This window comes from Nanorana parkeri, unplaced genomic scaffold (assembly GCF_000935625.1).
Source record: "Nanorana parkeri isolate BGI_ZX_2015 unplaced genomic scaffold, ASM93562v1 scaffold3103, whole genome shotgun sequence".
Lineage (NCBI taxonomy): Eukaryota > Metazoa > Chordata > Amphibia > Anura > Dicroglossidae > Nanorana > Nanorana parkeri.
The window spans coordinates 1,619-26,531 of NW_017309371.1; the positions used below are offsets into that span (position 1 = coordinate 1,619).

The following is a 24,913-nucleotide window of genomic DNA, read 5'->3' on the forward strand; positions in this document are numbered from 1 at the left end:
TTATTCATCCACACATCCCTTTATCCTTTATCCATCCACACATCCCTTTATCCTATATCCATCCACACATCCCTTTATCCTTTATCCATCCACACATCGCTTTATCCTTTATCCATCCACACATCCCTTTAACACATTAACACTCAGTAACCCTAATTCATTTTCATTAACCTTTTTATTCCCTTTTCCATTTTTTTTTTTGCTGATTTTTTTTTTACTGTTTGTTTAGAAACTTTTTCTTTTTGTCCACTTTGTTTTTGTAGCTCCACATTATATAAATGACTAAAAATGAAAAAAAAAGTATTAATGTATAAATAACGTCATCATGCTTTGTACTAGAAATGTAGGTTCACTCTGCAATCTATGCCTTGGGTGGCAGAGGACCTTGTCCCGGCACTGTATGCGTTTGTACCTACCACTCAATATATTGTGCGGACAACAAACTTTACAAACAGCGTTCTTGTATTCTCCCTGCCTGGAAATTTGTCGGTGACTATAAGCCTGATGTATCAGCATGTTCCTTCTAAAAGCTGGTTTTATTTCCCCTCCAACCATCAGGCAAATTCATTGTAAGCTATGAGGAGGTATATTTGTAGCTCCAGTTCTTTTAAGAGCACATCTATGTAGCAGGCTCTGATATTGCAATTATCCAGACATTTCACATTCAGTTCAGATTTCTTACAGGTGTCCGGGGTTCAACAATTAAAATGTATATTAAATAACAGCAACAAGTCCAGCCATATGTAACCAGGGCCGGTGTCTGGTGCTAGGATTCTTGCCTACAAGGCAAGGTGCCGCGCGTGTCGGGATCCTCTGGCAGTCGCCGGCCAGCTAAATTAGGACCCCTCCTGGAGCTCCTCCCACCGGACCAGCGCTGACTCGCCGCTGCTCTCCCGCACCGAAGGTAAGTGGAAAAAAAAAAACATAGCGCAAACATCGGGGCATTTTGGCAAGTACAAGTACTTGTCACAATGCCCTGTTTTTTCCGCCCTCACCCTACAGCACCCTCAGGCGGATGCCTGACTTGCCTTGCGGTAGCGCCGGCCCTGTATGTAACTTGCACAGAAGTTATCCTCATCTTCCCCAACCTGTCCTATAGTGATGCTGCAGATTGCTAGAACTGCAGAGAATGGCCACTCTTCCATATTGTACTGACTTCCCCGATGAGTTGTTTGAAGGGTGCAAAGCTACAAATCTCATCATCCTGTGAGCTTTGGGAAGGAAGGAGAGGTCTAAGAAAAGTAATGGGTGGAATAGGGTGGAATGATAGAACGCCTTCCAACCATTGGCAGCTGGAGTCATTCACCCCGGCAGTCAAGTCGTGAAGTCATGACCTTTCATTACATACAGCATTTTAAAGGAGAACTATGGGGTTAAGGCTTTTCCCTATAGTTCTCCTTAGGGTAACGGGAGGACACAAACTAGCATCCTCCCGTCACCTTAGGCTCAGTATACCGCGAGCTGTAGCTCGCGATATACTGAGACGCTGCAGCTGAAGCGGATCCCGACAATTGTGCTGGGATTCGCCCAGCTGCGTGACTGACAGCTGGCTCTGCCTATCTAGAGGCAGAGCCAGCTGTACCCGCCCCCTCCCCCGTCCGTTCCGCCAGTCAGCCGTGGCAGATCGGAGCGGAGGGGGGAATCCAGCCCCTCCCCTGTCACGGCAGAGAGCCGTGACAGGATCGAGAGGTGAGGGAATGCCGGGATGTGTTCCCTCACCTCCCGATCTACTGAGCCGACCTGTGACAGTCTCATTGTCACAGGTCGGCTAGAACTATGAGGTGAGTGAAAAGCACTCACCTCATAGTTCTCCTTTAAGTCCTAATAAAGGGGGCACAAACAACACCCTGAAAAGCACATTGGCTTGTTGTTCTTTACAATAAAACAGCTCAGACTTTACATTTTGTGGTGTAGTGTGGTGTGGTTTGGTGTTGTGCATGGATGCACTCTTTGATCCCTAGGTAGGAATGATGGATGTTGGAAGTAGTGACGGAAGAAACAGCTGCAAGTGATTAGACAAAAGCTTCTGAGAAGAATTGGGGAAAATTGATAAATAGTAGAAAACAAATGTATGTAAGGAGCAACAAGATAAAAAAAAAAAAAAGAGTGGAACATGCACTGCCTTGGGAGAAGAAGGGGTAGAACACATAACTGTTTAAGAGGGGAGGAATTTCCCTTCACTTTGAGGAGATTTACTGTCAGTCCTATTGTGTCTCAGAGACAGGAAGTAAAGGGAAATTTCCCCTTTACTTCCTGTCTCCCCTATGGGATACTTACTTCCTGTTCCCCTATGGGATGCATCAAATAACATCCTGAAATGACACTCAAATCCTTCCACATGCTAAGCCAAACTTTTTAAAAAAATTATTTATTATTGTTATTATACAGGATTTATATAGCGCCAACAGTTTGCGCAGCGCTTTACAATATAAGGAAGACATTACAATCACAATACAATTCAAGACAAGATGGTAAGGAGGGCTTACAATCTAAAAGGGATGGGGAAGTGATACATGAGGAGGGAACTTTAGATGAGCTTTCACACTTAAAAAAAGTAAAGACAAATCAAATTTCTGCTCTAACACTTAAACCATAATTTAAGTCCAATGCTAACTCCTAGAAAAAAATGTACCCTTATTATGCATATTATTTAGAATACATATTGTGTCTATCAACTACTGCAGTATACATTTTCGGTCACTAGATGGCAGTGTTCTGTTATAGTTATGGTATATACTCTGTTGTATTGAACAAGGTAGAGAATAAAGCTGTGGCTTCCTTCCTGTTTTCAAGCCATGTGCAGCATGCATATCAGACTGTGTGCTTGTGTTTCTCTGTGAGGCTGTGCAAGAAGTTCCAACAATATTCAACTCATTCTCATACTGCAAGCATTTGCTGGTAGAGTAACAAACACCATTTCTCAGGCTCTGTGTCTGTGCTCTTTGCCACCAAATGTCCACCAAGTGGTCTCCTGGGTCCCCTCCTCTCTCCTGACGTTGTCAGGCTCTCGGCCCATGACCGAGTGCCTGATATTTTAGAGGGGGTGGCACCAAAATGACTGTCAGTCATTTTGGTGTCAGCCCTGCAATGGTGTCACCCAGGTGAGTGTGGGGGGCACCCCCCTTGTGACGCCGCTTCCCATAGTCCTGCCTCCTTCTCATGGGAGTGTGAGTAGTCCCAAAAGTGCTGCTCCTGCTTCACTCAACTAAGGAGAAGCTCAAAGCGATGGAAAAACACCATATACATTTTTGCTGCGCTTGGTCCATTAAGAACTTCCCATGACCAACTACCACTGTCGGCTCCCTACTAACACTATATATATATATACACACTGTATTGCCAAAAGTATTGGGACACCCCTCCAAATCATTGGATTCAGGTCTTCCAATCCCCTCCATGGCCCCCGGTGTATAGGATGAGGCACCTCGGCATGCAGACACTTCTACAAACAATGGTGATAGAATGGGTCGCTCTCAGGAGCTCAGTGACTACAAGCGTGGTACCGTGATAGGTTGTCACCTGTGCAATAAGTCCATCCGTGACATTTCCTTGCTACTAAATATTCCGCGGTCACCTGTTACTGGGATTATAACAAAGTGGAAGCGACTGGGAACAACAGCAACTCAGCCAGGAAGTGGTCGGCCACGTAAAATGACAGAGCGGAGTCAGCGCATGCTGAAGCGCACAGCAGAGTCAATAGCTACAGACTCCAAACTTCGTGTGGCCTTCAGATTGGCACAACAACAGTGCGTAGAGAGCTTCATGGAATGGGTTTCCATGGCCGAGCAGCTGCATCCAAGCCGCACATCACCAAGTGCAATGCAAAGCGTGGGATGCCGTGGTGTAAAGCACGCCGCCACTGGACTCTAGAGAAGTGGAGACGTTGTTCTCTGGAGTGACCAATCACGCTTCTCTGTCTGGCAATCCGATGGGCGTGTCTGGGTTTGGCGGTTGCCAGGGGAACGATACTTGCCTGACTGCATTATGCCAAGTGTAAAGTTTGGGAGTTGGGCTTGGCCCCTTAGTTCCAGTGAAGGGAACTCTTAAGACATCAGCAGACCAAGACATTTTGGACAATTTCATGCTCCCAACTTTGTGGGAGGAGTTTGGGGACGGCCCCTTCCTGTTCCAACATGACTGCGCACCAGTGCACAAAGCAAGGTCCATAAAGACATGGGTGGGGGAGTTTGGGGGGGAGGAACGTGACTGGCCGCACAGAGTCCTGACCTCAACCCCATAGAAAACCTTTGGGATGAATTAGAGCGGAGACTGCGAGCCCGGCCTCCTCCTCCAACATCAGTACCTGACCTCACAAATGCTCCAATATTCCCGGCAAAGGGTGGAGCCAACCCAATACTGAACCCTACGGATTAAGACTGGGATGCCATTAAAGTTTATGTGTAAAGGCAGGCGTCCCAATACTTTTGGCAATATATATATTTATATATATACCCGAGCCCCTCTACTGATGTGCCTCATCACTTAAGGGGAGGGGCAGGCACTTAAATCCTAGTGACTCCTAAAATCACAACTACTTTTCCTCTAGGGCCAATGACTATTTGAGGTGACTACACTGCCTACCCATTTCAAGAAGCCTGTAAGGCGTCTCCTCTCTTTAGGCATGGTGCCATCAGGCCCGGATTCCCCACAAGGCCACCAAGGCCAGGCCTCGGGGCGGCAGGGTGCCAAGGGTCGGCAGCGGTGTGGAATCCCCTGACGCCCGGAACATAAAGTTGCGTTAAGTTGCCTTCTACATTTAGTCCTGCTTTGGGAAGGCAGGACTAAATGTAGTGTGGGGAATCCGCTTGTTCGTTTACAAGTGATTGCGGCGATGTCACCGCGATCACGTGTAAAATGTGCGCTCTCCTCTGGTTCCGTCCTCCCCACCCGCCGAGTCTCTCCTCACTGGCCGCCGATGCAGGGAGCATGTACCCTGCCGCTCTGTGTACACAGTGAGAGGGGTGAGCTGTGCTCTTCCCATCTCAGCTGTCACAGGAGTTCCAGCACAGTGCTGTGCAAGAACTCCTGTATTGGAGGTGACGGGGTCAATAAAGAGAACCTGTCACCTCCAAAGGCTATCACACAGGGGCTTGTTAGCTATCTCCTGTGTGATGGCAATAAAGTTAAGTGAAAAAACTTAAGTTTTTTTATCAAAATTACAAAAATAAGAAATAATAGTTGAATAAAATAAAAAAAAGTGATTCAAAAGTAAAAAATAATAAGAAAATAATTATAAAAAAAACAAATAAACAATAAGCCAAAAATGTTTAAAAAAAAAGTAAAAAAATAAATAACAATAAAAAAGTACAAAATAAATAAAGAAACAATAAAAATAAATAAAACTGCCCCTGCCATCCGGTTGCCACTCTCTGTTGATGGGGGGCGGGGGGTTGGCGTGGAGGGGGGTGCATTGCGGAACCTGGCCTTGGGGCGGCAGGGAGAGTAAATCCGGCGCTGGTTGCCATATTGTGGGCACCGGGACTCCTGTGGCCCTATCTGAAAGATATTATTTAAATGATGTATTTGTTGGCTGATCACATTGCAGTCACATGAATCTCTGCTATCAAAGCATGATGACTTGAGTCACAATGTGATAATATTGGGAGACATTCTAATGAAGTCACATAGTTATTTAATATGTTGAATTTATCACACACACATCAGAAGATAAGAAACAACACTGAAGGATTGCTCTAGTGCAGATAACCATATCACAGGATGGAGCCCGGCTCTCGTAAGCACTACTATGTAGATGGCTTCCACTCCCGGAAATTCCTCGACACTTACTGTTCCAGTAACCCAGAAGTGGCCTTTGCTCACGAGTTTATGAGGTATCCTATGGAGAAATTTCACCAAGCATTTTCCACAGGTAGGTAGAGCTCTTTTTAATGAATAAATTATTTGTTTAAACACCGCTAGAGAGTACAGGAAGTGAATATTAGGAGAAAGACTTCATGGAGTTTTGATTTACAGCAGGGGTAGCCAAACTCTGGCCCTCCAGCTGTGGTGGAACTACAAATCCCATGAGGCATTGCAAGATTCTCACAGCCACAGACATGACTCCCGGAGAGAGATGCATCATGGGATTTGTAGTACCACCACAGCTGGAGGGTTTGGCTACCCCTGATTTACAGAATGGTCTTGTACAAGTGGAGAAACGACTGAAATAGAGGGCGTGATAGTCATATTTTTAGACCAGCCCGGTAGAGAGAAAGCTGAGGTGCTGCTGATTAGGCATGAGGTTCACGTTTACTGCTGAGTTGGGTTCCCACCAAACTGCCTGTTGGCTGTTTACCCAAACAGAGAACTTTTGGTCAAGTTCGCCCATGTACCAGAAGAAAACCCCGTAATGCTTTGTGTGACCTGTGAACTCTGGTCAGGTGACAAATTATGGACAATAATGGGGCTTTAAAAATGTGTCCGCCCGACCGCCCCATCCCTATAAAAGTAAGCTCTCCCAGAATCGTCTTGTCAGTGTGTGTTGGAGTTGGTGAGGGACAATTGACAGCTTTGTGAGACAGTTTGTGCTACTTGACCAGTACTAGCAGTATGTTAGTTAAGTTATGCCATGCTATATTCACTGCTGCTTATTGTCCATCATATAAAACAAATAATACTGTAATAATGCTGTAAATCCAGCAGCAATGGTGGGAACCCCGTATGATGGGCACAGCAGGTGTACAGACCTGGGAACTCAGCACAGGGATGGAGGGATGGAGGAACCCGGCATAATGGGCACAGCAGCTGTACAGACCCGGGAACTCAGCACAGGGATGGAGAACCCCCTTATAATGGGCACAGCAGGTGTACAGACCTGGGAACTCAGCACAGGGATGGAGGGATGGAGGAACCCGGCATAATGGGCACAGCAGCTGTACAGACCCGGGAACTCAGCACAGGGATGGAGAACCCCCTTATAATGGGCACAGCAGGTGTACAGACCTGGGCACTCAGCACAGGGATGGTGGGAGCTCCTCATAATGGGCACAGCAGGTGTACAGAGCCAAGTTCTGTGCAGAGTTCTCATCAACAGAATTTGATGAAAGACATAGAAGAAACTGGCAGGCGGTTAAACTCTCCAGCAACTACAAAAGAAACTGAATATCAATTTTGAATAAACTAACCCCTTATATATGCCCTTTACTTACGTGGTTTATATTGGTAGTGTTGCAGTTTTCTGATCATGTTATAGCTGACACATATGTGAACAATATTTAATATACAATTAGGCAGGATAGTGTTTCATGGTTGTTGGCAATTTATCATATTCTGGTGGAGCGCAGTTGTGCTTTAACTGTTCTGAAATGTATGTGTATAGAGATCATATCACAGCCCTCTTTGCTGTATTGTGAATATATGGTGATTGCTCGTCTTTTCATTTTATTTGAATCTGTTGTTGCAGGTGACATTAAAGGAGGCTTGTTGCTTGACTTCAGCATTGGTCCCATCATTCACCATCTCTATTCAGCGACGAAATATTTCACAGATATCATCCTTCTTAAGCCTACGGACCACTGTATTGTAGAAGTGAAAAAATGGATGGACAGCCGAACCGGAGCATTTGATTGGTCGCACACCTCAGCACTTGCTACGGAGTTGGCAGGAACAAGGTGAGGTATCCGCCAGCCTTTTTTTATCAGAGTTAAGTGGAATGCTTGGGGTGATGAGCCGGTAGTGTTGGGAAGGGGACCAGACATCATATCTAAAACATATTTAGTAAAAAAAAATAATAACCCTTTAAGATTTTTTAATTAGGTATTTTATAATTATGAGTATAATGCTATAATACTTTTCGCCGATGATTTGCATCCTAACATAAAATGTGATAGTAACATTAGAAGAATTATTTTTTGCCATGAAGCATGTGGTCCCCAATGGAGGGGGAGGGGGGAGAAGAAAAAAATAAAACTCCATACCGCTAGTGTCCTGACCAGCATTCCAACAATGGACCACAGCAATGCAGAGCAGAACCACTAAGCCACCGTGCTGCCCAATACCAGTTGAATGTTGTACGTGACATTGTATGTGCTTCTGCATTCCAGTGACCAATATGAGGAGCCCGAGGACAAGGATATTGGACTCAGGGCAGCAATTACACATGTTGTAAAATTCGATCTGAGTCGGGAAAATCTCACAGACCCGCTGGTGCTACCGCAAGCCGACTGCCTAATGATCAATTGTGTTGTGGCAGCCATCAGCAGAGACCTTGAAGATTTCGGGAGAAACCTCGGGAGATTCCTAAAGCTTGTGAAACCTGGGGGGGTCTTGCTGTACTATGGACTTTTAAATGGCACATTCTATGTGATTGGGGGAGACAAATTCCACGGTGTAAAGTACAATGAAAATGATCTGAAAAGCATTCTCAGTAATGAGGGGTTCGTCATCAGACATATTGAGGTTTCCCAAAGAAAGACCGAGAGTGATCTGAGTGATTTTGATTCGGTTGTGTTCTGCACAGCTTGTAAAGAACAGAAGATTTAGGCAGAAAACAGAACTCAGAAACATATCTCAGCATGCCACCTATGTACTGGTGGAGGTGTTGAGGCGGCCATAGACATACAGACCACCAATCTCAAAACTTGAAAAACAGCTTTTTACACTGAAGTAATCAAGCTGGGGCCATTTTTAGCTAGCAAGTATTTTAGGCTGCCAAACATGTAGAAGCCGTGAGGAAGGGGACATCCTAAGACCTCAGAAAGTTGTTAGCATCTTTCATGGATTTTTTGAGCTAATAAAAGGACTAAAATTGAAATATTCTGATTCCGGAACATTTATTTGTGATTCTTCTACACTATCTATCCCTTTATTAAAAGGAGAACTATGAGGGGGGGGTGCTTTTCACTCACATGATAGTTCTAGCCGACCTGTGACAGTGAGACTGTCACAGGTCGGCTCAGTAGATCGGGAGGTGAGCGAACACATACCGGCGTTCGCTCACCTCTCGATCCTGTGACAGCTCTCTGCAGTGACAGGGGGAGGGGCTGGATTCCCCCCTCCCCGCTCCGATCCGCCAGCGCTGACTGGCGGAACGGACGGGGGAGGGGGTGGGTACAGCTGGCTCAGCCTCTAGATAGGCAGAGCCAGCTGTCAGTCACGCAGCTGGGCGGATCCCGGCACAGTTGTCGGGATCCGCTTCAGCTGCGGCGTCTCCGTATACCGCAAGCTACAGCTCGCGGTATACTGAGTCTAGGGTGACGGGAGGACGCTAGTTTGTGTCCTCCCGTTACCCTAAGGAGAACTATGGGGAAAAGCCTTAACCCCATAGTTCTCCTTTAACACTCAGCAACTCTTATTCATTTTCCGTAACCCTTTTCTTCCCTTTTCCATTTTGTGTTAATACTCTTTTACTGTTTGTATGTAAACATTTTATTTTCTTCCATTTTGTTGGTTTGTTTTTGTAGCTCAGCATTATGTAAATCACCCCAAAAAACAAAAAAATTAAACTTTCATTCATTTGTAAATAACGTCATCATGGTTTGTACGAGAAACATAAGTTTGCTTTGCAATCTATCCCTTGGGTGACACAGGACCTTGTTCTGCCACTGTGTGCATTTGTTCCCTATGACTCAATGTCATGGCAGGACAACAAACTTTACAAAGGGCGGTATTGTGTTCTACCTGTCTGGACATTTTTTGGAACTATAAGCCTGATGTATCAACATTATTCTTTTAAGAACTGATTTAATTTCCCTTCAACATTGGGCAAATTCATTGTTGGTGGAGAAGAGGTAGATTTGTAACGTTAGTTCCTTTTAAGAGCACATCGATGTAGCAGGCTCTGATATGCCGATTATCCAGACATTTCACATTCAGTTCAGATTCCTTACAGGTGTCGGAGCTTCAACAATTACAATGAATATTAAATCACAGCAACAAGTCCAGCCATATGTAACTTGCCCAGAAGTTCCCCTCGTCTTCCCCAACCCGTCCTATAGTGATGCTGCAGATTTCTTCACTGATAGGCTAGAACTGCAGAGAATGGCCGCTCATCCATATTGACTTCCCTGATGGGTTGTTCAAAGGGTGCAAAGCTACAAAACTCAGGATCCTGTGAGCTTTGGGAACGATTGAGAGGTCTAAGAAAAGTAGTGGTTGGCTCGCCCTGACTAGGGTGGAATGATAGAAGGCCTTCCAACAATTGGAAGGTGGAGTCATTCACCCCAGCAGCAGAGTCAACTAGACAAAGTCATGACCTTTCATTATATACACCAACACACTGTGTCCCATCTCCTTCCATTTCCCCTTAACCAGCACTAACTTCCTACTTCATGGATTTTTTTTTCACGAGAAAAAAAGTTCTAAGTAACTCTAAAAAAAACTTGTAATAAACTATTGGGGTTGGACTGATTAGGCAATTCCCCCTTTTTGTGTCACTATGTGTAGAGATTTTTTTTGGTGTCGAGAAAAGAAAATAGTGAGGAAACTGGCAGGAGGAAAAGACATAGGAGTCTATTCACGAAGCTGCCGAGGGCAGCCGAGTGAATGATCGTTCTGAAGTGGAGCCAAACACTGTTCGGCTATTCACTTCAGGCTGGTACGGACTGGCTCCGCCCAGCTGTCAGAAGCAGGCCGAGCGGCCGAGCTGATGCATATGCGTTTGGCTCGACTGAGCCGCTCGGCCATGATCGGGAGATGTACGGGCTATTGTGAATAGCCCGTACAGCACCCCTTCGGTTCTACTGAACCGAAGGGGTCCTGGGGCCGAAGCTAGCCGAAGGATCTACCAAAGCTACGGCTAGATCCTTCGGCAGCATCGTGAATAGACCCCATAGGGCTCGGGGAGGGAAATGTAGAAATTTGGAGGGGTGTAGGGATGAAAAAAGAAAGAGGAGAAGAGGAGAGGGAGGAAAGGGCGAGGGTTGAGGAGATGTGAGAGGAGAGATGTGAAGGTGAGAGCAGACAAGTGAAGGGGAGAGAAGTGAATGTGAGAGGGAGAGATAAAAAAACAGAGGTTAGGTAAGGTTAGGTTAGGTGAGGTGAGATGAGGATAGGAGACCAGAGGGAGGAGAGAAAGGAAGTGGTGTGGAGAAGAGTGAAGAACAGAGGAGAGGGGAGTGCTAGAGGAAAGGAGAGCAGAGAGAGGAGAAAACAAAGGTGAGGTGAGGTGAGGTAAGATGAGGAATAGAGAACAGAGGGGAGAAAAGGGAAGGAGTGGAGAGAAGAGGACAAAATAATGGAGAATAGAGCAGAGGAAAGGCGAGGAGAGGAGAACAGCAAAGAAGTGAGGAGAGAAGAGGAGTAAAGAGATAAGGGGAGAAGAGAACAGAGGGGAGTCAAGAAAAGGAGTGGAGGAATAAGGAGAGGAGACAAACAGAGAGGCAAGGAGAACAGAGGAGAGGGTAGACAAGGATAGGAGAACAGAGGAGAGGTGGGGAGAAGAGAAAAGGGCAGAGAGGAGAAGTGCAAAAGTGAGGCAGTGGCGGAACTACCGCCGGTGCGGGCGGTGCCGCCGCACAGGGCCCTTTGGTTATTAGGTCTGCCACCGCAGTGAGGGGACAATAGAAGAAAGACAAAGAGAACCAAGCAATGTGAGGAGAAATGGGGGGGTGGTTAAGAGAAGAGAACAAAGGAGAGGAGATTTGATAGGAAGAAGAGAGAACACAGAAGAGGTGAAGGGAGGTTAAGACAGGAGATCTGGATTCATGAGAGCAGGCTTTATTTTGAATTCAAAATATTGTACATTGTGAGCTAAAACAAATTTATTCTATTCCACATTTGGTCACATTACTATCACCTGAGTATTTAAAGTCAACACAGGAAGAGGGGTTGAGTCGGTGAAAATCAGCTGGACCTATTAAACTGTCTTGACCATCTCCACTACAATTCTCCCTTACACTGGCGGAACTACCAGGGTCGCAGCCAGGGGCGTATTTACCGCGAGGCAAACTAGGCGTTTGCCTAGGGCGGCACCCTCCGTCGGGGCGGCTGCTCCGCTGGTGCCGCGGTACGCAAACGCCTAGCGCCGCGGTTCAGAGATAATCAACTGGACACCGCCGCAAGCCGCCCTCCTCGGCTCTGCAAACCGCCGCCCGCGTCCCCGCAAGCCGACGTCCAGGTGTTAGTAGGGTGTTAGTAAGCCGCCGGCCGAGGGGGGATTTTTGCATCGGGGCCCTGGGGTCACTAGTTACGCCACTGCTCCCTTATACTAGTGTCCGTCACTCCACCAACACCTTCATCAATGAGCAGAGCATGAATTTCAGATGCAACAATACTGGGCCAGGAGGCAGCAGAATAATCTTCCTGACTATGGGGTGTGACCACTTGAGCTCCTCCTCACCGAACTCATGAAGCCATGTCTTATGGATCTGGATTATTGCACCTGAAGTCGGTATTTTGGATGGGTATCCACATACACTCAGCCATATAGTATATAGTGTACTGTGCGCTTTGACACATAAAACAACCACAAAGGCAATAACATTATTAAAAGTTATTTATATTATAATATCAAACTCCTCTTAGAGAAAGCTCATTCTGCACAGGAAAGCAAGTGCGGATCAATGTGTATCAACACAGACAGTCGCCAGGTGAGGTTTTTGGGGATGTACTGTATGTTTCCGGCTTATACTGCGTCCAGCATGCATCAAAACAAAGTCCACACAGCGTCAATAATAAATGGGTTTTGGCTAAAAGAGCTTCACCATGCAAGTTCACTCCATAGATATGCTTCTGATGTCAAATACTGTGAAACAATGCTGCCTGAGGTCTCCTCTCCTGGACTACAGAACACTTTCCATCAGCTCATCTCTATAAAATAAAGGAGGGAGGGGTTACTCAGATGGGGCTGATTGAGATTTAAATGCAGCAGAGGAACAGTGTTGTCAGTTTGAACAGGACGTTAGGAGCTCACTAGATTTCTGGCAGGATCGAGGTTAAATGGATTAAACACAGAGAAATGTGCATGCATTGCCCACACTTTAAAAGGCTTAAAGTGACAATAAAGGCTAAAGTCGCCCCCTCCCCCCCACAGTGCTAAGATAAGCACTTGCCTTAAATGATGCCTCTTAATCCGATCGTCTTCTTCTTTCCTGTAGTTTTCAGCTGTCCCTACAGCACTGTTGCGGGTCTCCGATCCAGCGCTGACTCCTCTGTCCTCCTCTCCCACGGTGTCTGTGCGGGTGCACGCTGCTCCATAGACTTACCTTGTGTCTCTCCTCGTCTCCCGGCCAAACATCTGAACTGCGCATGCGCCCGCCCCAAGATCCTTTGCAGCCGCCCAAGAAATTCTCAGATGTTCTGACGGGAGCGTGCAGCGAAGACACAGGTAAGTATTAACCCTTTCAAAAAGTTTTTACAATTTTGTCATCGTTTTGCAAATACAGTATCTAATGCTTGCTAGCCATATATATATAAAAACACTGAAGGTTTAATAACGCTTTAAGCCCGGCTGCAGTATTTTCTGAAGAGCATTAACAATGAACAGTTTCTGATCAAGAATAATGACAGCAAGAACCTGATCTGTTCTAACCCTCTACACTAGCTTTTAGGAATGTTTTATACAATAAAACAATAGAACTTTTTGCCCCAGAACTATACTGCTAACTTGAAGAGACGTGGGAGAGGCATGAGAGAATTAGAAAAAGCCAGCACTAGAGGAGGCGAGGCGGCACCGGAGGGAGCAGAGCCGCATAAGCCGATGCTTCCTCTATAGCGCCGGCTCGTAGCAGCTGAGTGATGTACAAAATTCAATTGTGAAATTTGCATATGGTTCTTCAGCTGTCACTTCTAAACAAAGAGAAGCAAGCAACATACAAATATATAGGCAAAAAAAATGAGGGTTTAATAACCCTTTAAGGCTAGGTTCACACCTAGGCGATTCAGATGCTGAGCTGTTTTCGCGCGGTTGTCGCATGTTTTCGATCGTGCGACTGTTCATTGTAAACCAAAGGATGATTAAGCAACAGTCCATTTATTGGCACATTGCCATTCAAATGCAAGCGCTTTCGGGTCCTCAGGGGGTCCCCATCATCAGGCTCAGAATGGCACAGTAGTGAAGGATCAAACACCTTAAATAGACATTCAAGTGTGAATTTAAAAACAGGCCCCTCCCTCAGAGGCAGCGTCAGCACCAAGCCCATTCCTGCCATAGGGTATTCAAAAATTACCAACCTGGGGGTAATCCGATGTACAAACGGCGCGCAAGTGAGTGCGGGCCGTTACTCAGAAGGCACGGGTGGTCGCCTTGGTAACCCAACGATATGTCGGCACTTTAGCGCCGCCCCCTCGTCCACACGTGTCCTTTTCGTGTTCCACACGTGTGAACGAGGGGGCGGCGCTAAAGTGCCGACATAGCGTTGGGTTACCAAGGCGACCACCCGTGCCTTCTGAGTAACGGCCCGCACTCACTTGCGTGCCGCTTATACATCTGATTATTTTTGGTTAGTAATTTTTGAATACCCTATGGCAGGAATGGGCTTGGTGCTGACGCTGCCTCTGAGGGAGGGGCCTGTTTTCAAATTCACACTTGAATGTCTATTTAAGGTGTTTGATCCTTCACTACTGTGCCATTCTGAGCCTGATGATGGGGACCCCCTGAGGACCCGAAAGCGCTTGCATTTGAATGGCAATGTGCCAATAAATGGACTGTTGCTTAATCATCCTTTGGAGTGCTGGTGACGTTTTTTCTTTATCTTAGTTGCTCACGGTGCCATCCGTGGTCACTACAAGCACCCACCCGTCCCAACGGGTTCTTTGATATTTCGGTAAGGACTGCAGCAAGATCTTTGATTCCTGTTCATTGTAAACACCGCGATTGACGCGCGGTTTTCAATGCATAGAGATGTCCATGGGACCCAAACCGCCCGACAACCGCGCGAAAATAGCTCCTGCACCTTTTCGCGCGACAGACCGCAAAGGTGTGAACGGCCTCCATTGACTTCAATGCGCATCTGTGTTTTGCGCAATATCGCGCGACTCAAACCGCACGATAAATCCCCTAGGTGCGTACCGGCCCTAATTATGGATTAAAAATATTGTGATGCTCACGGTAATCTAAAACAAATGTGTTCTATTTCGTGTTTAGTCAGCTGAGTCTGTGAAATAAACCAGTGGCAAGTCACAGGGTGCTTATGTTGATCATCATGCAGTAACACGGGCTTATAAAATGATAAGACGTGGAGAACCAGGTACACACATCAGAAGACAGAGACTGTTGAGGAAGACCTCCGTAGGTGATATAATACTACCAGATGGATCCTGTTCAGCATAAGCTCTACCATGTACATCAATTCCACTCCAGGAACTTTCTAGATACGTACTGTGCCAATAAACCTGGGATGATCTTTGAAGAGGAGGGTATTAAACTTCCCATGGAGAAACTTCATTATTACTTTAGGTTTGGTATGTATACCTAAGAACATTTAAGTGAAGCTATAGCAGGGTAGATGGGGAAGAGGATAGAGGAGAAGCTATGGAGAAAAAGAGACCATTGCCTCACCCTGCATAAACACAATGGCATTATACATAACAGCCATATGGGTTATTTCATACCAGATGTGAGGATGTTAATGTGTTTTCAGTCTTTCCACACTGTGCAGATGTTTTTAATCTGCTATTCTTTAGTTTTTACTAGGGATGCACAGATACTTTTCGAGTACCAGTGCAGATACTTGGCATTTTCATGAGAACTACCAGGGGTGCAGCGGGTGCAGCTGGGACCGGGCTCTGGCACTCCACCACTGTCCTGAAATCATTAGTCTGTATTGTTTTAGAAAAACCGTCACATGACAATAAACAAAAATGTATCAGTACTCGTACTTGTAAGTACTCGGCAAGTACCAGTACTCGTACTCGCAAAACTGGTATCTGTGCATCCTTTTATTTATATTTATAAAAACAAAATCGTACATTAAAACAGAGATGTACAAATCCCAGGAGCTCCGTGTGCTCCTTACACATGACAGCGGCCTTCTAACTTTTGAATTTTTCTCTAGTCTAGTCTTGGAGCTCAAAAGTATCGGTACTTGTACTCGTACTTGTACCCTGTACTGTACTTGGTATCTGTGCAACCCTAGTTTTTACCATTACTGCATGTTAGGTGCAAACGTATAATCAGTCAAGAGACTGGTATTTGCACACCAGATAGACCAACATTATTTTTTCCTGTGGTTTATGTAAGAAAACCAACTGCAAGTCAAGCAACGTACAATAGAAAAGAATAATGGTGTTGGATCAATTATATTCTTTTTTTTTTTTTAAGTTTAAAAGAATTTAAACTGATCTTTTATATTTATAACTATTTGTTTACAATTATTGTTTTACAAATATTAACATTTAATGCATGATGAAGGGTTGCAAAAGCACTGGGGTTTATATTAGGGATGCACCCATACCAGTTCAGATACCAGTGCTGATACATTTTCACAAGAACTACCAGGGTTGCAGCGGTTTGCAGCTGGGACCGGGCTCTGGCACTCCACCACTGTCCTGAAATCATTAGTCTGTATTGTTTTAGAAAAACTGTCACATGACCATAAACAAAAATGTATCAGTACTCGTACTTGTAAGTACTCGGCAAGTACCAGTACTCGTACTTGCAAAAATGGTATCTGTGCATCCCTTTATTTATATTTATAAAAACAAAATCGTACATTAAAACAGAGATGTAGAAATCCCGGGAGCTCCGTGTGCTCCTTACACATGACAGCGGCCTCCTAACTTCTTCATTGTTCTCTAGTCTAGTCTTGGAGCTGGAAAAGTATCTGTACTTGTACCTGTACCGAGTACTGTACTTGGCATCGGTGCATCCAGTTTATAAAAAGGAGAACACACCAGTCGCTCCTGCCTTCAGGCTGAGTTCTGCTTGATTTAAACCACTGATGGAGCCATTCAAATAGTATGGACTGGGTAGGGTTTTGAGTTTGTAGAGAGCTGTATCCCTTATTTTTTATGGAGTTCCAAATTGGTAGTCTTATCTCACTTGAAAGGGTTTTCTTTTCACTATCTAGTGCTTTAGATCTGCTGTCATCTCAGTTGGGTTAGCACTATATAGAGCAAAGTGCCGGATTGATTGTAATGTGTCCAGATGTCTTTTTTTTTTAATGTCATATTCAAGAAAAGCCAACATAAGCCAAGGGCCCCCTTCATCAAGGTTAAAGGGAAGATTTGGAAATGGTTAGCAATTGGTTTGCAATGGCAAGTTGATTGCAAAACCAATCTTTATAGTGTCTTTGGTATCATTTACTTGGATACATACTAGAATTGTGGCAATCAATGGTAAAATACAGCATATACAGTAATGCGGGCTTCCAATGGGGATTACAAGTGGCCATTTCAATACTCATTGACCACTGCTTAGGATTGAGTGCAGCAGAGCCAGAGTTGTCAGCTCACACAGGAAGTGAGGAGCTCACTGGATTTCTGGTGGATAAGCAGGAATTTTCCTGTACTCGTAGTGATGGTAAACAGACAAAACCTGGGGAGATGTGCGAGTATTACAGAGATGCACTGAAGGATCATCACTGTATGTCATGTACGTTCACTCTTCTCATATGTAATGGGGGGAATTTATCAAAACTGGAGCAGACAAAATCTGGAGCAGCTGTGCATTGCAACCAATCAGCTTCTCTCTTCAGTTTGTTCAGTTAAGATTTGAAAATGAATGCTAGAAGCTGATTGGCTGCTGTGCACAGCTGCTCCAGATTTTGTCCGCTCCAGTTTTGATAAATTCCCCTCATTACGTAGGCACGGTCCTTTGCACAATCAAGAAGCCTGCCCTGAAAATGCCATGCAGCCATTGTTGGAGTGCATGTAGACAGGATGTGGCTAAGCAAAGAGGCTGCAGGAGATCAACAGCACTGAGATGGAACAAAGAATGAAAACAGGTATTTTATTAAAACATAATTTATTATGATACACAGTGCTATAGCAAAGTAAAGGTAATTCAGTTAGGGTTTACATCTACTTTATTGGGTCTACCTACCAATGTTTTCTTCCATGGTTTACACCTTTTTCAAACTGAGTTGAACAATGTGCGAATCTTCAGTGAAAACATTGATAAATTGGCCTCTACGTAACCCTTTAAAATAACTTTAGGATTTTTTTATTTTTTCAGCTAATATCGAAGGAGGGTTAATGATTGACCTGTCCATCGGTCCTGTCTTTTTCCACCTCTATTCAGCCTGTGAGTATTTCAGAGAGATCATCCTCCTGAAATTCAACGATCACTGCATCATAGAGGTGAAAAGATGGCTGCACGGTCACACCGGAGCCTTCGACTGGAAGCACACCTCGTCATTTGTTGCAGAGAAAGAAGGAAACAGGTTGAGTATCTGTCCAATGATCTCGTTGCATGTGAACGTTTTTTATTTAATGAGAATGTATAGTGTCATTTTTGAAGTCTACAGTATGCTACGCTTGGTGTATAAAGTGAAGGAATAAATAAATGAACTGTGTCACCTGTAAAACAACTATGTATCATATATAAATAAATGACCGTGGGTTAATACATGTGTTCTCTCACATTGTTGATTGTTAGATGAATTGATAAAGTGATTCCTTCTGGAAGTGAATTATTTACCGAAAACCCCGTGTGATCTCCTACACCTTACAATAATGTGCAAATCTTCTCTTGTGTTAATAACAGATGTGACTGAGCGTTGTTTCCTCCAATAATTTGGAGGTAAAGATACCACCAGTGTTTGGGACAATTATAGTGTAAACTTGTGATAATCAAAGATTTTAACAAACGCTTTTATTCTTTGAATCTTGTAAGTGCAGAAATAACTTTGTGTATAATACATTTTTTTAATCGCTGCACTTAGGAGTTTTCCTCTTTTTCTTCGTTTAATTTTTCTCCCCTGCCATCTGGATAAACCCTGGTGGACGGATATTGCACCTATGCGGTGCATGAGGGGTTAACCGGGGTGGGGGGGGAGGAAGGATCGTTGCTCCACCTGGTCTCAGGCTTCAGGTCGGTCATTCACTCGGCTGCCTACGGCAACGTAGTGAATAGACCCTTAAATAAATCTTAGCTGTAAGATCTATTTAGTTCTGGATTGAATGGGGAAGGGTTAAAACCTTTTTTTATTGTGTCTCTTTTGGGGAGTTTACCACTCACTCCTGTTTTGGTGACAACACAAGAAGTGTGGGGGAATATAATAGATGAGGTCATAGACAGCAATAAAATCCAGATTCTAAACCTTGACTGCTTTACCCATAAACTAAATATGAAAGTTTTACAGGAGTTGGACTCCAATTACGGGGCTCTGCTAAGAAGTAGGGTAGAAAGACTCAACAGGGTTATTCACAGGAGGGTGAAGAGTTTGGAGAAAGCCAGCCCAGCAAAACATACAACCAGCAAAGTAGGAGTGAAATCAGAACTTCTAATCTAAGTACTTATGTCAGGCTATTGACTCAAAATGCACTGAGGCCAGAGGATCAGAATGATAGCTAGTCAACTAGTTTCTCCAGAGGATCAGCAATGGCAGCCTCCATTGATCTCTTACTATAGGTTTCCCTTAAAGAGACTTGGTCAAGAAGCAGAGAGAAGAGGAGAACCTTCGGGGAAGCCTGACATTCTCTCTATTCTGGGCCACGTGTTAGGTCTAGGGCATAAAAAAATGTTTCAGGATGAGATCACTGTCTGAGAAAAAGCATGCAGAACAAAAGTAAGAAAATGGCAGGCTCCATCAATGGCTTCCCACATAAGTATTTCAGGTTTTTTTTACAGATATTCCTTAAAGGAGAATTATGAGGCGAGTGATTTTCACTCAGCCTCATAATCTGAGCCGACCTGTGACAATGAAACTGTCACAGGTCGGCTCAGTAGATCGGGAAGTGAGCGAACGCATACCGGCACTCGCTGACTTCTCGATCTATCCGTGCAGAGAGCCGTGACTGTCACTCATGGCTCCCTGCAGGGATTCCCCCCCTCCCCATGTCCGATCCTCCAGTGCTGACTGGCGAAACGGACGGGGCGGGTACAGCTGGCTCTGCCTCTAAATAGGCAAAGCCAGCTGTCAGTCACTCAGCTGGGCGGATCCCGGCACAATTGTCGTGATCCGCTTCAGCTGCGGCGTCTCAGTATACCGCAAGCTACAGCTCGCGGTATACTGAGCTTTGGGTGACGGGAGGACGCTAGTTTGTGTCCTCCCGTTACCCTAAGGAGAACTATGGGGAAAAGCCCTACCCCCGTAGTTCTCCTTTAACTCACCATTATTTGGTTGGCTTTTGAAGGAAAATTAAGAAGTCAAAGTGACCACTACATACACAGGACAAATGTGCTGACAAAGCCCAACTGGAAAGCCTGGCATTAACTCAGACCACATGATGTGATCCATTAGGTCATCATGCTTACTTTTCATAATATGTATATCATTCTGTTTCTAAATTGCAGCAGCCAATCAGAAGAGAAGGATAAGCGCCTGAAGGCGAAAATTAAGCACGTGTTGAAATGTTGCATCGATAAAGAAAACATCACCGACCCCCTCCAGTTACCACCAGCCGACTGTCTCTTTATTGGATTAGTCCTGGATGTCGTCAGCAAAGACAAAGATGAATACATCAGGAACCTCAAACTGTTCACTAAGCTGCTGAAGCCCGATGGACACTTAATATTATTTGGGTTGCTGCACGCGACATATTTCACACTCGATGGAGAAAAGTTCCATGTTCTTGAATACGACAAGAGTTTCCTGATAACAGCTCTCGAAGAAGAAGGGTACTCCATCAGGCACTGTGAGGTTCAACGTAGGAGAAAGGAGAGTGACCTGAGTGATTTTAAAGCGGTCGTCTTTGTCGCAGCTCGGAAAGAGGAAGAAGATTAGCACAGAAAACAATCAAAATAAACTACTTATATACTAATAATACTAATTAATAATAATGATAGATGATTAGTTGTAGGCATAATATTTTAGGTGCTGGGATTTTTGCGGTAACATAGATTTTGAGGATAAAAGTTCTAGTAGGGGTGGCATCTTCAGCATCATATGTATGTGATAATGTTTTTGCTGTTATAGTTAGCAGTACATAGGGATGAGCAAAGCGATTTCGGCAAATGTGATTTTTCTGCAAAATTACCGACGTGAGCAGAATCACGAAAAAATCTTTTAACAGCCGGTACCGGCTGTGACATACAATCGTTTGGGCCGCTCTATAGCGGTTCGATAGCTTGCATGAGGTCTTAGGGACCCGTGATGTATCCATTAAGGGGACCTGTCACTGTATATTTGTTATCACGTAGGGGGCTTCTTAGCCTTTCTGGTTCAACCTTTATTTCTGTCAAGTTTCTGATGATTTCTTTCTTCTGATGGTTTCTGATGATTTATCCTTAAGGATCATAAAAGACTCTGTTATGTAAACTAAAAATAATGGAGTTTGCGTAATAATAAATAACATAATATGTCATTTTAAAAATGTTAATAAAATGTTTTTTTCTCCAGCTGTTGGGTGTTTATGTGTATAAGTTTTAAAAGAATTGTATACTTTATCATCTATTCATTGAAAATTTACTCTACATGGCAATGTTGAAGGTAAACAGGTGAATGACTACTTACAGTAGTAGCCACACATTTAGACCCAAGGTTCTCAACTGGTGGGTCACGAACTCCATGTTTAGTGGGTCGCCACATGCCTTCCACTGCACTAGGTTAGAGGCTCCTCAGCCTTCCCCGTAGCACAGCACTGTCACTTCTACACCGAGCAGCCATTCAAAATATGCTGCCTGCCGCCGAGTGTCAGCTTGAGGTGGGCTGGGGCATGGCCGCGAGGGACCTCCATCCATACGTGCATTGCTTAGAGCTCCCTCACATGCACTCAAGTGACGTCACATTCTGGCTCCCGCCACCTCTGCAGGGAGTGCAAGGGAGCTGTACAAGCAATGCACATAATGAGGGAGCTCTGCCACAGCACAGCAGCCCACACTGGACCCCTAAGAATTTTTTTGGGAGTGTGTATGTGTGTGTGAGAATGTGTGAGATTGTGTCTGAGGTGCGTTGCGTTGCCATTCATTTGAATGGCACCCGAATCACAAATCCCTCTCACAGTTTGATCGCTTGCACCGTAAAATGCAGTACCGCAATGCCGTGTGTTCCAGTGTGTTCCAGTGTGGTGTGACTTGGGTCGCGACTTAATGACCAAGGACAAATCTGGATCCTGAAGTTACACAGGTTGAGAACCACTGATTTAGAAAATTTCTTTAAATGTAAAATAAATAAATAGTTTCAAGGCTTCTGAAAAGGAAACTGAACTAAAATCTTCTGAAGTTATTCTCTGCACACAGTTTACGGCCTCCTGTCACCCAGCAGACAGCTCCCAGTTCTGAGAATGAATCCCACGTCACTGCATTTCATTGAAGCCAGTGACGTCACAAGGGGGGTGCGGCCAGCACCTGGGTGACACCATTGGAGGGGTGACACCAAAATGACTCACAGTGGACCGAACGCCCGACAGTATCAGGAGAGAGGAGGGGACCCGGCGGCATATCTTATCCCGCCGGGTGACTGTCCCCTCCTCTCTCTGCCGGCGTCCATCACCAAGATGGCCGCCGGCAGGTATCAGAATACTGCAGCGTGCTCGATGACGTCATCGCGCACGTGCACGGTGACGTCTTGGCGGGGTCACACTCGGACACCGCTCCGGGTGTCACCCAGCCTCGGGATGCCGCTGGGTGCTGAGCTTATATGACCTTGGTTGAAAGTTAGAGACCTTCAATGTTAAAGTCAGATGAGCGGATGTGAGGTGAAGAGCGACACATCACGCATACATCTTCAGGCTCAGACTGATCTGGACTGGAGGAATTATTGTGGTTGCCAGGACTGTCCAAAAAGATATAAACATTTTTAATATAACGTTACAGCAAATATGTACAGCACGGTCATACAAATGTATATTTTTTATTTTTGCATTTTAATCATTTTTCCTATCAAATAAAAACATTTAAAAAAACGGATTTTTGGATTTGTCCAATATTTCAAAGAATGTATAAATTTGGCACTATATTTTTGAACATATTCACAGCGTTAGCATGCATATACACAGTATATTTCACTTTTCTAATTATTTATTTAACATTAGTGGGCGTGTACTTAAAAGAAAGAGCAAGGTTTCACACCCCAATGCAGTAAATTGGATGATGGAGTAATGAGTAACCCACTTTCAGGTATGCAAGGATCCGAAAGGGGGGGGCTTTAAAGAAACACTTTAGCGCTCTCTTTTTTTTTAAATTGTAGAAAATCATTTATTAAATAACAATATCCATACATCAAAAGATTTGATTTAAAAAAAAACACAGTTGAAGGATTGGTTAGATAAATAACCACAATACAATTAGTATTACAGTACTTGACATATGATGTTTATAATGGATTGGGTAAAAGCATTGGTTCTTTCTAAGTACCCCAACATGTTTCGTCCGATGGGGCTTCCTCGGGGGGATAAATTCGTCCTAAAATAGGAAAACCAATCCATATGTAATAAGTTAGTAACGGCTTCAACAATGAAAGAGAATAATGCATAATAAATATAAATGAAAATAACACCAAAAAAAATCAAGAGTAAGATAATTTTCCTAATTATTTTTCTTCTTTTTAGTTAAAAAAATAATAATATATATATATATAGATATATATATATCTATATACGTATATAAAAAAAATCTAATTACCTTTTAAGTAGTAAAGCTCAGCAATGAGTTAAAATATTCTTTCTCTGGTTCACACAATGGAGAGCAGACTTTGTTTTGTATAATGTAATGTATCTTGTGAGCTAAAACATATTTATTTTCTTCCACGCTCAGTCACATTACTATCAGCTCAAGTCTGTGAAGTAGACACAGGAGAAGTCACATTGTGATAATATTAATCCGCATGCATTAATACTGAACACAGATACATATAAAAATGATGTGAACGCGAGCATCGGGTACACACATCAGATGACATCAGACAGCCAAGGAACCTGTATAGGCGATACAATATTACAAGATGGATCCTACCCAGCATAAGATTTACCATGATGGCGGATTCCACTCCAGGACCTTTTTAAACACTTATTTTGCCAATAAACCTGGAATGGCATTTGAAGAGGAATTCCTAAAACGCTTCATGGAAGAACTTCATTATTTTTTTAAGTTTGGTATGTATCCTAAAAATAGATCTATACCCTATAACTAAAGTCTTATATAAGCTATAAAGTAAGACTGAAACCAAAACTTAGTTTTCATTTTTGGATAGAGTGAGGGCGGGTTATAACCCTGTCAGCTTTTTAATCAGAGGCAAGGAGATGCAAGAAAAAAAAAAAGGGTGATAACAGGAATCTGATGGAAAAAGAAACATGGCAATTATTATTATGGTTAGAGATTTCACCTACTTTGATGACATTCTAGAATCTGTTGGGGGAAGGGTGGTAGAATATGGAAATGTCAGGGAAAAAGTTTTATGATAAACGCGGAAATGGAGAAAAAAGACCATTGTATCAATCCGGCACTTACTGCTGTGGAAATGTTCAACTTGTAAGAATGTGTACATGTGAAGGTATTCTTTCCATATGTTCAACGGGGTTAAATTTGTCTTTATAGGTATTTATGATGACAATACATTATATACAGATGCATAACCAATAGGATCTCTTTGTACACCAGACAATAGGCAGCATTTTGTGCAATTGGTTTCTTTTAGAAAATCAACGATGGTACAAGCAGCTTTGCGATTGTGCTGTCTTCATACTATCGGACCATGAGCAGGAAAGATTCCCTTTAGTGACACTCCAACAGCTTTCAATGACCTACAAACAGAGCTGTCCATAGAGCAGCTTTTCTCAACCAGGGTGCTGTGGTAACCTGGTGTCCCTCCTGCCCTCCTCAGGGGTGCTTTAAAATGTTGTGGTAGTGGGACTGTGATGTGAAAGGGGGGGGGCTCTGATATAAAAGTAGGGCTTCTGATTTGAAAGGGGGGGGGGGGGGTGTCGGGTGAGGTTT

The 24,913-nt window shown here is 44.1% G+C and overlaps 3 protein-coding genes across 3 annotated transcripts in view; all 3 read left to right on the forward strand.

The window, feature by feature from the left end:
• Positions 1 to 5,645: 5,645 nt before the first annotated feature.
• On the forward strand, positions 5,646 to 8,536 carry LOC108802772 (nicotinamide N-methyltransferase-like). The gene is made up of 3 exons (XM_018574631.1): positions 5,646 to 5,869; positions 7,403 to 7,610; positions 8,043 to 8,536. The coding sequence occupies exons 1-3, from the start codon at positions 5,719 to 5,721 to the stop codon at positions 8,479 to 8,481; spliced, it is 798 nt and encodes a 265-aa protein (XP_018430133.1). The 5' UTR covers positions 5,646 to 5,718; the 3' UTR covers positions 8,482 to 8,536.
• A 6,624-nt stretch (positions 8,537 to 15,160) lies between these two features.
• Positions 15,161 to 20,800, forward strand: LOC108802770 (nicotinamide N-methyltransferase-like). The gene is made up of 3 exons (XM_018574629.1): positions 15,161 to 15,339; positions 18,053 to 18,260; positions 20,336 to 20,800. Exons 1-3 carry the CDS (start codon positions 15,189 to 15,191, stop codon positions 20,763 to 20,765), a joined length of 789 nt encoding a protein of 262 aa, XP_018430131.1. The 5' UTR covers positions 15,161 to 15,188; the 3' UTR covers positions 20,766 to 20,800.
• A 3,056-nt stretch (positions 20,801 to 23,856) lies between these two features.
• LOC108802771 (indolethylamine N-methyltransferase-like) overlaps positions 23,857 to 24,913 on the forward strand; it is a 4,524-nt gene continuing 3,467 nt past the window's right edge. Inside the window, exon 1 of the mRNA XM_018574630.1 lies at positions 23,857 to 24,072. Within this exon, the coding sequence (XP_018430132.1) occupies positions 23,922 to 24,072 (151 nt within the window). The 5' untranslated portion in view covers positions 23,857 to 23,921. The remainder of the gene's footprint in view (positions 24,073 to 24,913) is intronic.